General features: G+C 43.5%; 1 protein-coding gene across 1 annotated transcript in view; it reads left to right on the forward strand.

The window, feature by feature from the left end:
• Positions 1-12857, forward strand: part of LOC111158711 (parkin RBR E3 ubiquitin protein ligase) — a 1042614-nt gene that overhangs the window by 401621 nt on the left and 628136 nt on the right. The window contains exon 4 of the mRNA XM_022520930.1: positions 8658-8741. Coding sequence (XP_022376638.1) covers positions 8658-8741 — 84 coding nt within the window. The remainder of the gene's footprint in view (positions 1-8657; positions 8742-12857) is intronic.

Consider the following 12857-nt stretch of genomic DNA (forward strand, 5'->3'; position numbering starts at 1 on the left):
AAAGAATTGATTATTATTGATATCTAAATCAGGGATAAAAATATTTATAAGGACTGGACATGGGGTCCTCTTGAGGTCTTTTATTTTCTTTAAGTTCTAATTCACCTCATACTAAGTCTCTTTTTGCTTTAAAAAATTTGTGGAAATAATTGGGCTAATATGTGAACAGTTAGTCTCTCCATGTAGTCTGTAGTGGTCTGTTTCTTCTATGGAAGCAGCTTGCATTCAGAACTTGGAATTAGATATTCAGAGGCAAAAGTGTGTAAGATGTTTATGCTCTAAGAAATCCTAGGAAATAAATTCAAGTTGAAAAAGAGTATATACATTAAGTAAAGCACAAGTATATTCGCTTGATTTTTATGTACTAATCTCTTCAAATTTAACTTGGCCAGAATACATAGAAACTCACTTTCTGGTCACATTCAGTATTTATTTTGTGATATCTCCTAGTCTGTAATATTACATTCTCTACTTAAAATTTAAAAGAATGACTCCAGGGAAGTCTCCGAATATTCACATATTTCAACTGCAAGGTCTCTTTATGTTTTAAAAAAAATAGCCTGAGAACTTGGCAACCAGAGTCACATATTGAATTTTCATTTCCCAGACTTTAACGTCATGAAAGGTCTTTCTTCTCTTCTGATATGGATAAACACGAAGGTGACCCCCAGTCTTGGTGTCCATTGCTCTCGTGAAATCCCTAAATTTGAATGTGGGTGGTTCTGGTGATTTCCATCCAGCCCAGAAAAAAATGGCAGAGTTGATGATATGTCTGCCACCCCCTTGATCATGGTATACAAGAGTCCCCTTTACCACATAATAGAAGCGTGTATCAGCAGAGACCGGACCTGACGTCGCCCTGCTGGCATGAAGTAGGCAGCCAGGTTGAGGAAACACACATGGGGAAGAACCATGGGAGCCTTCCAGTCAGCAGGCAGCACAAAGCTGACACCCTTAGAGTAATAGCCATGGTGAAATTAATTCTGAAAACACCCCAAGAGAGCTTGGAAATTGATGTTTCTCCAGTCAAGCTCCCAGATGAGAGCACAGCCCTGCCAACACTTTGAATACAGCCTTGTGGGACCCTGAAGGAGCTTCTGGCTCACAGAAATTGTGAGATTATAGACATGGTTTGTTTTAAGCCACTGTGTGTGTGGTAATTTGTTACACAGGGATAGAAAACTAATAGAAGATACAAACTCGTACATGGTTTCTGAGATGACAAATGAAACAACGTATGTGGAAAAGGCTGTTAACAATAAAGACTTTAAAAGAGAAAAAAATTCTTACATGGCTTCCGGAGAGACAGAGCATAAGCAAAAAGGCCTCAGGAATGAATATATATTCATGAAATTACTTTCTCCCCCTCTTCTGCTTCCTTCTACCCATAAAAAAATAGTTTCAAAATAGAGTTATTGATAATATGGTATCCAAGGTCAAGAGGCATCTCTTTGGTTTCTGGATGGGTTATCTTATCCCTGTGTCTTTGCGTGGCCTTTTTTTCTGTGACTGTCCATGTCATAATCTGCTCTTATAAGGACATCAGCCATACGGGACTAGGACCCACCACAAGGACCTCATCTTGACTTATTTCCTCTTTAAAAACCCTATTTCCAAATACAGTTTCATTCTGGAGGGGATTAGGACCTTGATATATGAATTTTGAGGGGACTCACTTTGGCCCATAAACTCCTCCCAAATATTCCTCATGCCCTTATGTAGCCCATTCTATGCTCTGCCCCCACCCCACAGCTATCACTGATGTGTCTGCATTTTATACAAGTGGGAACATGTAGTATATTCTATTGCAGGTTTGGCTTCCTTCACTCACATTATTTTGAGAATCATCCATGTTACAGTCATAAATAATATGATACTATTTGTTATAAAATAGTATTCCATTGGGTGGAGATCTCACATATTGTTTATCTGTTCATATTTGGATAGATATTTGGGTGGTCTCCAGTTGATGGCTCTTGTGAATAAGACTGAGTATTTGTATACAATTCTTTGTGTAGATGCATGTTTTCATTTTTATCTTGGATAAATATCTAAAAATGAAATTGTCAAATCATTGATGGTTATATGTATAACTTTCTAAAAAAAAAAAAAATGCCTAAAGGTTTCCAGAGGGGCTGCGCCATTTTGTAATTGCGCCATTTTGTGTATGCCAGCTGTTTTACGTATCACCAGTATTTGGTGTGGGCATATATTTCTGGTTCTATGTATAGGAATCGGTTGCTTAGTTCCTTTGTAACTGGCTTTTGTAGCTATTCCATAAAATCTACAGGATAAAGGTTCCTTCCCTCTTTTCCATAACTGTATTATCAGGTTTTAAGAAATGTTCAATAATGGGGCGCCTGGGTGGCTCAGTGGGTTAAGCCGCTGCCTTCAGCTCAGGTCATGATCCCAGGTCCTGGGTTCAAGCCCCACATCGGGCTTTCTGCTCAGCAGGGAGCCTGCTTCCTCCTCTCTCTCTGCCTGCCTCTCTGCCTACTTGTGATTTCTCTCTGTCAAATAAATAAATAAAATCTTTAAAAAAAAAAAAAAAAAAAAAAAAAAAAAAAAAAAAAAGAAATGTTCAATAAGTATTTGTTGTGTGGATGAATATTTTGGTTAAGAAGATTTTTTCTTCCCCTGCTCACTATTTAGTGACTGCCTTGTTGAGCCTCAGCTATAATCTGAGCACTGTCCTGAGCTTTATGAGAAACATAGGGTCTTTAAATCCAATGAGGGAAGGTGCCAGGACAACGTCTACTGTACGGATGGAAATAGATGATTTAAAGGAGTTCCGAGCCACCTGCTTTGGAAAGTGACATAATCCCTGGGGAGTCGCTGGGTAACGGGGAAATTTAGAAAAAATGGGAAATGCAAAATGCAGCGGGCTGAGTCAGGGGCCTTGGAACAGGCCAATTATTGCTTATCTGTCTACTAAATTTAAAAAGTCCCTACTCAGGGACTTCTCTTTTGAGAAATAAGAAATACTGCTTGCAACAGTTGCCATCTTTCATGTGCCAGGCACTGGGCACACATAAAGACAGCCCAGGGAAGGAGGTATTTAACCCCTCATTCTTCAGAAGAGGTGGAGAAAGGTAGAGTGAAACTTGCTCAGGAGCCTAGAGCTAATAATCGGTAGAATGGAGATTCAACAGGTCCCGTGAACTTTGAAGCTCCTTTTCCTGTAACACTTAGTTGCGGACACAAAGGGAAAGAAAAGTAGGAGGCTCAGTGTAGCAGTTCTAAAGACAGTTTTGCTATCATGATAGACTACAAGTATAATTTTCAAAATATCTTAACCCCTTAAGTTTAATTATATGACTTAAATGTTTGTACAGTCATTCACGAGGATACACTAAATTCAACACATTTGTAACTTGAAACAATTGGGAAAAGCATAGTTCAAGTAAAAGTACTATTCAAATAGCCCTTTTATTTTATTTTTTAAAAGATTTTACTTATTTGAGGGGTGCCGGGGTGGTTCAGTGGGTTAAAGCCTCTGCTTTCGGCTCAGGTCATGATCCCGGGGTCCTGGGATCGAGCCCCGCATCGGGCTCTCTGCTCGGCAGGGAGCCTGCTTCCTCCTCTCTCTCTCTGCCTGCCTCTCTGCCTACTTGTGATCTCTGTCCAATAAATAAATAAATAAATCTTAAAAAAAAAAAAAAAGATTTTACTTATTTGAGAGAGGGAGCACAGAAGTAGGGGGAGGGGAGAGGGAGAGAGAAAAGCAGGCTCCCCACTGATGCAGGGAGCCCATTGTGGGGCTCAATTCCAGGACACTGGAATCATGACCTGAGCTGAAGGCAGACTCTTAACTGACTGAGCCACCCAGGTGTCCCTACAGTAACCCTTTTAAAAAACTGCAAATGCCAAGATTTTGTAGTAACATTTTGGAAAACAGGATTTGCACAAAACAAGGTTTTTTTAGACAGCAATGTATATGCCCACCTATGAAAAGCAGGTTATGGAATTATTTAGATGGTTCAGGGGGAAAAATAAACCTCTTTTGCTACAACTGTTTGGATCTTGTCAGAGCAATATTTGGATAAGAATTAGCCTCTTAAGTACCTTGATTTTCCACTTGATTGGACATATAAGACATAGCAAAAATGACTTGTGGATTAGTCCTACAATTTTTAAAAGTAAATTTTAAGACTCCTCTACTTTACAAATGTAGCCACTGCTTTCATGCCATCAAGTCATTTTCCTGAGTTTCTGATTTACATACACCATATAGATGTGCTTAAATAATATTCTACTTTACGTTTTTCTTTTGCTGGTAATATTATTGGGAGAAATCGCAAAATGTCATCTCTAGTTGCAGCTTTCCACTCTTACTGATTCCAACAACTCCAGCCACTGCGTTCTAACAACACCTTGGATTCTACAGGCCAACGGCTCTCAGGTTTTAACTAAAGTAATTTCTCACTGGAGACCCAGAATACAGCTACTCTACAAACTGGTGACATTATATGGTGGCCAAAATGCTACCATAATATTATTTCAAAGGGCTTTTCAATATGAACTTGGAAGATATTTTCGACCATAGATTGGTCATTGGCACACTTTCTCCATGAAGGTACAGGTAGTAAGTATTTCAGGCTTCATGAGCCGCATCGTCTGTGTTCCGTTCTTGCAATTCAAAAGCAGCATAGACAACAGGTAAGTGAGCAGCCGTGGCTGTGTTCCACTCCAGTCCCTTTGTGGACACGGAAACCTGCATGTCACTTACCCTTCATACTCCATGAAGACTCTTCTTTTTGTGCCTTTGAATCATTTACAAATTTATAATCAATGTTTGTAAATTGGCTTTTGCTGTTTAGAAACAAAGCCTAGGCCAGATTTGGTCAGCAGACTATAGTCTGCTCATCCCTTCTGTAGAAGCTCAAATAATTTATGTATTCTCTTGGTCATATAGACAATATTGGGCAAAATAAGGAGATATTTTTTAAAGATTTTATTTAAAAGATTTTAAATAAAATAAAAGATTTTAAAGATTTTTAAAAACATTTTATTTATTTGACAGAGAAAGAGAGGAAAGTACAAATGGGGGGAGAGGCAGAGGGAGATAGAGAGGCAGAGGGAGAGGGAGAGGCAGAGGGAGAGGGAGAAACAGGCTCCCTGCTGAGCCAGATGCAGGACTCCATCCCAGGACCCTGAGCTCATGACCTGAGCTGAAGGTAGACTCTTAACCAGCTGAGCCACTCAGGTGCTCCAGGGAGAACATGTATTTCACACCGTTCTGCCATGTGATTTATTTTTTTAATTTTTTTATTTTTAAAGATTTTATTTATTTATTTGACAGAGATCACAAGTAGGCAGAGAGACGGGCAGAGAAAGAGGAAGCAAGCTCCCCACTGAGCAGAGCGCCCAATGTGGGGCTCTATCCCAGGACCCCGGGATCATGACCTGAGCCGAAGGCAGAGGCTTTAACCCACTGAGCCACCCAGGCGCCGCTGACTTTTTTTTTTAGATGTATTCCTACAATTCTTTGCATTTGATAGATTAAATACATTTGGGGGGTGATTCTGTCCTTGACACTGCTGTCACGTGATATGCAGTACTTTTTTAATCTTGTCATCTGGAGACCTTTGTGCTCCATATAAAGGCTATAAATTGCATATGCTTCCACCAGGCATCTGTTAAAACGCAAGTATGCAGCAATGAACCAATTAACATTTTATATTTTCTAAGACTAGAAAGGAGCAATGTTAAATCTGCTTTCTAATGGCATAAATTCACTGGAACGTTTGTTTCAATTTTCAAGACGGGCATCACAGTAACATTCAATACCCATACTATGAGTACTGTGGATAAACTAACTCATTTACTTCATTATGTTGGACTCCCGTATTCCTTGGAATTCTGTTCGGTTTTATTACTTAGGCTATCTGGTTATGGTTTGAGATCAAAGAGGCCGATTGTGACTGAGTTTTCTATAATTTACTTGTACAAAACAAGGATAGATTAGATTAAGTAGTATTTTATGTGACAACTCTAGGAATTTTTACATAAATGCTTTTGCTGCTTTTTGGACTGAAAAACTCGGGCAGGAAAAATAAGTATCTGTGATATGCATAGAGCGTCTCGATTCATCCTAGACTTTGAGGCCGGGAATCTTACTCTGAGCAGACATGCAAACAGGACCCAGGTTGTGCGTGTGATGATCAGTGAGTGCCCCTTCCCCAGATGGGGCTGGTGTTGGGTTTCTCTCTCACCATGGCATGTGGTCTAAGGAGGTCGGTGCTTCCTGAACAAGCCTCAGAAGGAATGTTCCATATCAACAGAGCAAGGAAGCAACATCTTCGTGTTTAGTTAGTGGTTATCCACGACGAAATGGATTTCCTTTGCCACCAGGGACTCTCCCGAGCCTCAAGCATGCTGTACCCACCAGCCACGGCGTGTCCTGCCTGAGACCAGACCACTAGGTTCTCAGGACGGGAGGCTGGTGTCCCGGATGCGAGAGGCCCAAGAAGCTGCTCCTGTTAGAAGTGGGCAGTGGTTTTGGAGAGTTAAGAAGGAAAGGCCATGAGTCCCTCACAATTATCTCCTGGTACCCTGCCTCACTTCAGAAGGACTTGACAAGTTTGCAAGAATACATTGGTGCTAAAAACAAGAGAAACTACATAGAATGAGGAAAGAGGGCAAGGGAAAATAAATTGAGGAACGTGATAGGAAAGCAAGGGTAGTAGTAGGAGTAAACCAAGAATTTATTATAAGCTATGTACACTTTCCAGAGCTAGGCCGCAGATTTGACTCTAACGTTTCCCGAGTTGTCTAAAAATGAAAGAAACTCGATTCCTAATATCGAGAACCGTAACCCCCAAGATGGGTCCTTGGCCCAGGGTTGAAACAGGAAGTGGGAAGCGGCACTCTAGCCACACTTGTCCTTGATTCTCTCCTGCTAAGTTGGGAAAGCAAGATAAATGTCACTGAGTTCTCGGTGGCCGTCCTTTATGTCACTTTTACTTCACTACATGTGTCATTTTGATCAAACGGGTATATACCTATGTTTAAAAATCAAACATACAGATTTCTTTATAATAAAAAAATAACATGGGGGCAAGATATCTATCCCCCCTTTCCCTTCTCTCTCAACTCTACCCTTGCCATCCAGTTCTTAATATTTATGACTTTACTATTCTTTTGCCCAAGCGGCATGATGTGTGTATTTGTCCACAATCCTCTGTCCATTTTCTTTTCTCTCTCTTTTTTTTAAAGATTTTATTTTATTTGACAGAGAGAGACATAGTGAGAGGGAACCACAAGCAGGGAGAGTGGTGGAGGGAGAGGCAGGCCTCCTGTCCACCAGGGAGCCCTATGCGGGGCTCCATCCCAGGACCATGGGATCATGACCTGAGCTGAAGGCAGAGGCTTAATGACTGAGCCACCCAGAGGTCCCCATCCATTTTCAATAGTAGAATTGTAAGGTCGAAAATCAAGTGGATGTTTACATTGCTGTGGCTATGGTGGATTGAAATGCATGCACTATGCTTAGAGGCGCAAAGGAAATGAACTTTCTTATTCCCCATAACCGATGTGCTCTTAATCATGAACCTTGACCCTTCCGTGGAGCTGTGAGAACATGCCCTTGATGATGAATCAGTGTCACTGTGTCGTAGGTCCCCAAGGTGGCGATTCTCCTTTAAGGCTTCCGGGACTCCATGGATGGCCCCCCACACAGTATGGTTTATCCCCACAACAGAGGGACAAGGCATGTGGTGCGATGTCGGGAGGAGACCACAGGCACGTTTCCAAGAGCCCTCTCCCAGCAGAGCCATACAGGACAAGCTCATTCACTCGGCACCTGGGCTTTACTGGGGGCCGGTCAGTGTGTACCCCTGCCTAGCGCAGGTCACAGTTCCAGACTCCCAGGTGGTAGGAAGGTGTTCAGCACATACCAGCTTGTCTTCAAGACATTTGTGATGCTGCCAACCCTCTGTGTCTGTAAGTGAGTGTGAACAATCCCCACACCCAGCTTCCCGGGCCCAGAGCCCAGGGCCACTCCAGAAGCAGCCTCCCCTAAGGACAGCAGTCTCAGGCTGCAAATGCTTTCTCATGCCAGTTACGTTCCTCTGGTTGAAGCAGTGGCTTTTGTTTTAATGATCTGCGAATTCAGAAGGTAGCACCTCTTGAGATAGACGCTCAATTCCCAGATTCCCTCTGCTTTCCCCTGTTTTTCTCCAAAACTGTGTGTATGCACACATCTGGGTATGTGTATCTGGTGCCTCTGTGTGCAGTAAGTGTGTGGTGGGAGGTATGTATGTGCTGTGATAACGTGTGTGTGCACAGACAGGTGTGTATGGTAAGGTGCATGTCCGTGTGTGGTGTGCCTGTGTGTGGGAGTGTGTGCACGTGTGTGTTTGGTGCACCTGTGTGTGTGTGTGTGTGTGCTGGGGCCGGGGAATGTCTTACATGTGAATGTCTTATGTGTTTGGATCAATGCACCAAAGATCATCTTCATTGCTTGTTGAAAATAATTTTCATCTACTAGATCCCCCAAAAGGATCTAGAGGACCCCTAGGTTCTGTAGATTATATTGCTGGACTACAAATTACTTTCATTATCATTTTATAATATCAATGGATTTTGGAAATTGTGCTAGGGAGTACATTCATGTTACATTTCGTGCACCAAGTATGTGTTGTTTTTTCTCAAAGGGTCCGTCTTGCTGGGATGATGTCTTAATCCCAAACCGGATGACCGGCAAATGTCAGTCTGCACACTGCTCTGGGACTACAGCCGTAAGTACCTGGTCAAATCCATTTTTTTTTCATTATGGCATCTTCAGTGTTTAGTAGGAAATTAGCACAGAGACAAGAATGCTAACTGATTTTTCTTCCATCTGATACCATAGCGTTGAAGTGTCATCAGATTCAGATACTTACGTAGTCACCCCAAATTCTACTTTGTTAATTGCCACCCAGTGCCATTTTCCTAGTGGCTTAACCACTTTGGGTGACTGTGTAGAAACATGTCCCTTTAAACTCCTTAAAAGTGATATTCATGGGTTATAAAGAACCACTTCAGAGCCTAGCAAAAGAAAGTAACAAAGATACAAGGTTAATCATTGTGCCGGTGCTATGATATTTTGTATTTATATTCATCATCGTTCAAAATTACTTTCTTTCTTTATCTCTTTCTACCTTTCCTTTGGTGACATGGCGGGCTCTTAGAAAATCTGGTGAGGATGAGCCGCTGTACAACTGAATGGCCATCTTCCATTCTCTGCCGTCCCCTTCCTCTGCGAACGTATGCTCTATGTTGATGCGTCATATGGAGCAGATATTTCTTAAAAGAGACCCTAAGTACTGAAATTATTTTTAGATCATTTTACATTCTGATCATGTCCATGATTTGTATACTGTTTTACTTTTTACCTCAAAAATTCCTCGATCTGTCATGATCTGATTGTAGGTATCTCCCGAGCTCTAAATGCCGTTGCGGCGCCAACCCGAATGTCAGTGTTGGTTCACAAATTGTCACCGCTGCCTGGCAGTGCGCATCTTCTCTAAGAAACAGTCTGTCAGCAGCAACAGGTAGAGTCCGAGCTAGAGCAATTAGGCGCGCCTCCTCTCTCCAGTCCGCAGGGCGGTTGCCCGGTCCGGAGGGAGCTGCGAGCATCACTACCAATCATTTTCCATCGAACAGGGGCAAGGACCATGAACAGGTTTTTATTAATGCAAATCCTGAAGAAAAATAATGACTTGTACGTCAGTCCCATGTATCGAGACATAACACAGTCTTGTAAGTTTGTGACGGAGATGAAAGGAAAGTGTGTATATTTATGGGGCAGAACTCATCAGTATAATTACATACACGTGCACGCATACAGGTGCAGCATGTATTTTGTATAGTGAATAATATCTCCTGATTACAATTACATGTAATGATTAATTATATCTCCATCCAGCGGTCCATTCACTCTTCTACACACACATATGTGGTCTCTATCATCTTTCCAGTAATGTGAGGTCCTTTGAACACCTGTTACAATTCCTGACAGTCTGACCGCCTCTCCTGAACCTTGATATGAATTGGCAGGATTCACTCACAGCAGAATAGACACTTTTGCATCTTTAAGGATTTAGCTGCAAATCAGTCAAAGGGGGAAACTGTGCTGAGTGGGACTGAGAATCGTTTCCTTTGCTCGTTCTACTGACCTTAGATATCAGTACATGGAATTCAGCATAAAATAAGTTATATTGCAGTTCGGTATCTGACAGCAGGGTGAGCTGATATCCTTCAAAATCCTTTCAGCACCTCCCATATAAAAATACTGGGTTAAATTACAAACATTTATCTTTTTAAATTTTTATTGTGTTATATTAGTCACCATAAAATACATCATTAGTTTTTGATGCAGTGTTCCAGGATTCATTGTTTATGTACAACAGTCAGTGCTCCGTGTAATACGCGCCCTCCTTAATACCCACCACCAGGCTCACCCATCCTCCTGCCCCCCTTCCCTCCCAAACTCTCAGTTTGCTTCTCAGAGTCCACAGTCTCTCATGGTTCATCTCCCCCTCTGATTTCGCTCCCTTCACTTTTCCTTCCTTCTCTTAGTGTCCTCCATGCTATTCCTTATGTTCCACAGGTAAGTGAAACCATATGATAACTGACTCTCTCTGCTTGACTTATTTCACTCAGCATAATCTCTTCCAGTCCCAACCATGTTGATGCAAAAGTTGAGTATTCCTCCTTTCTGATGACTGAGTAATATTCCATTGTATATACGGACCACAACTTCTTTATCCATTCATCTGTTGAAGGGCATCTCAGATCTTTCCACAGTTTGACTATTGTGGCCATTGCTGCTATGAACACTGGGGTACACGTGGCCCTTCTTTTTACTATGTCTGTATCTTTGGGGTAAATACCCAGTAGTGCAATTGCCGGGTCATAGGGTAGCTCTATTTTTAATTTCTTAAGCAATCTCCACACTGTTTTCCAAAGTGGCTGCACCAACTTGCATTCCCACCAACAGTGTAAGAGGGTTCCCCTTTCTCCACATCCCCTCTGACACACATTGTTTCCTGTCTTGCTAATTTTGGCCATTTTAACTGGTGTAAGGTGGTATCTCAGTGTGGTTTTGATTTGAATCTCCCTGATGGCTAGTGATGATGAATATTTTAAACAATGGCTGTGCTGACCACAAAATAAGGACAAGTATATATACATCAGAGCTAGGCGAAAGCTGGACCCCAGAGGGGAAACTGTGTCAGCTGAAATGAGCCACCGCCTTGGCAGCAACGACAGACCACTGGCCCCTGGAGCTACAGACGGGCCCGTGTCCATGGGAAGCTGCCGCTGAGTGTGTGACTTCATCAAGGTGTCGGATGAAGCCACAGAGTCCTGCATAGAGCTAGTGCCCGTGAAACATGATACCCTCGTGGGTTCTGCTGGAGAGGAAGGCGCTCACTTCCCGGAGAGGTGGCCTATGCTGGCTCCCGGCTCACTCTGATCCCCTGGTCGGTGTTCCTCACCCACGTGCCCTGCTCTTCTGGCTGCCCAAGGTCTCACGATGGACCAGGTCTCGGGCAAATCCACTCTCCCCGAGAGGTGGGAACCCCCTACCCACCTTCCCAGACCACTCTAGGATTGCAGACATTGTCCCCAGCACAGGGTGAGGTCTGGACTCAGAATTAACTCTGAGTTGCAGACAAGAAGGTCTGTCCACAGAGCCCTTCAGTGTGTTTCGGGGGCCCTCTGAGGAGGGGGCAAATGAGCCCACTCCATGGGGCCTTGAGGCGTGTGCTGCTGGCCCCGAGGACCACCTCCCAGCTGGCGGCCATCCATTTCTATCGCAACCCACCCCAACAGGACGCCCACATGGAAATGTGACTTGTAACCACGTGGTGGAGAGCATTCTGAGGTAGTGGGTCCAGAATGAGGTGATTCACAAGCCAATTGAAATCATCACAGCTGTCGACTACAGACTTTAAAAAAAAAAAAGAAAAGAAAAAGAAAGAAAGAAAAAAAAAAAAGAAATCCATGAAGTAAGGATCCTTGCCCAGAACCTGTAGCAGATGCCCCTCTGGTCCCCTTGGCCACCTGGGTGAGTTCTGTGCCGAACCCTGTAACAGGGGAGACCCAGGGGCCACCTTCTTGGCTGCCATGGGTGGCTGCTATGCATGTCAGCACAGCCAGGATGGGGGGCCCGAGGGGCCTTCTGCTGTGGCTGGGAGAGAGGGGGAGAGTCAGACAGCTGAGCCCGGGAACGACAGGGAATGCAACACAGTCCCTGAAGGCTTGCACACAAATGACTCTCGTGATCTCCTCCCACTGCTACTCCCGATGCTCGGAGCTGAATTATGACTGAAGGCTTTCTCCCAAAGGCTGTTCTCCTAAGGGTCATTGCAGGTGGGCCTGAGTTTCTTCAGAGCAAGGACACGTGCTGAGTGAGTTCCCACCTTCCCGGGGCCAAAGACCCTCTCTGCTGTGAACCACCAAGTGCGTATCTTCTGCTAGAGGCATGCCACATTGGCCACACACGTAAACCCCTACCAGCATGTGACCTTTCTGGTGACAAGTGACACAGGAGCCCCAGAAGAAGGCTTTTGCACTCCAAAGGCTTTCTGCAGTGGGGACTTCTGGAAGGAGGTGAGAGCTTTGGCTCTCTCCTACTCACTGCACTCAGACACCTTTCTGTGCTTGACACCTTGCAGTGCCAAACACAAAAGGTGTTTCTAATGAAGGCTTCCTCACTGGAGTTACCTATGGAAGGTTTTTCTCTGCCGTGCAGTTCCTGAGGACACCTCACACTCCTGTCCTTGTGGGGCTGTGCTCCCTGTAAACTGTCAGGTGGTAAATAAGAGCTGCTTTCCTTGGAAGGCCTCTCTGAACACCTGGAATTTGTA

Source organism: Enhydra lutris, unplaced genomic scaffold, assembly GCF_002288905.1.
Source record: "Enhydra lutris kenyoni isolate GAN:26980312 unplaced genomic scaffold, ASM228890v2 scaffoldscaffold62, whole genome shotgun sequence".
NCBI classification, from domain to species: Eukaryota; Metazoa; Chordata; class Mammalia; order Carnivora; family Mustelidae; genus Enhydra; species Enhydra lutris.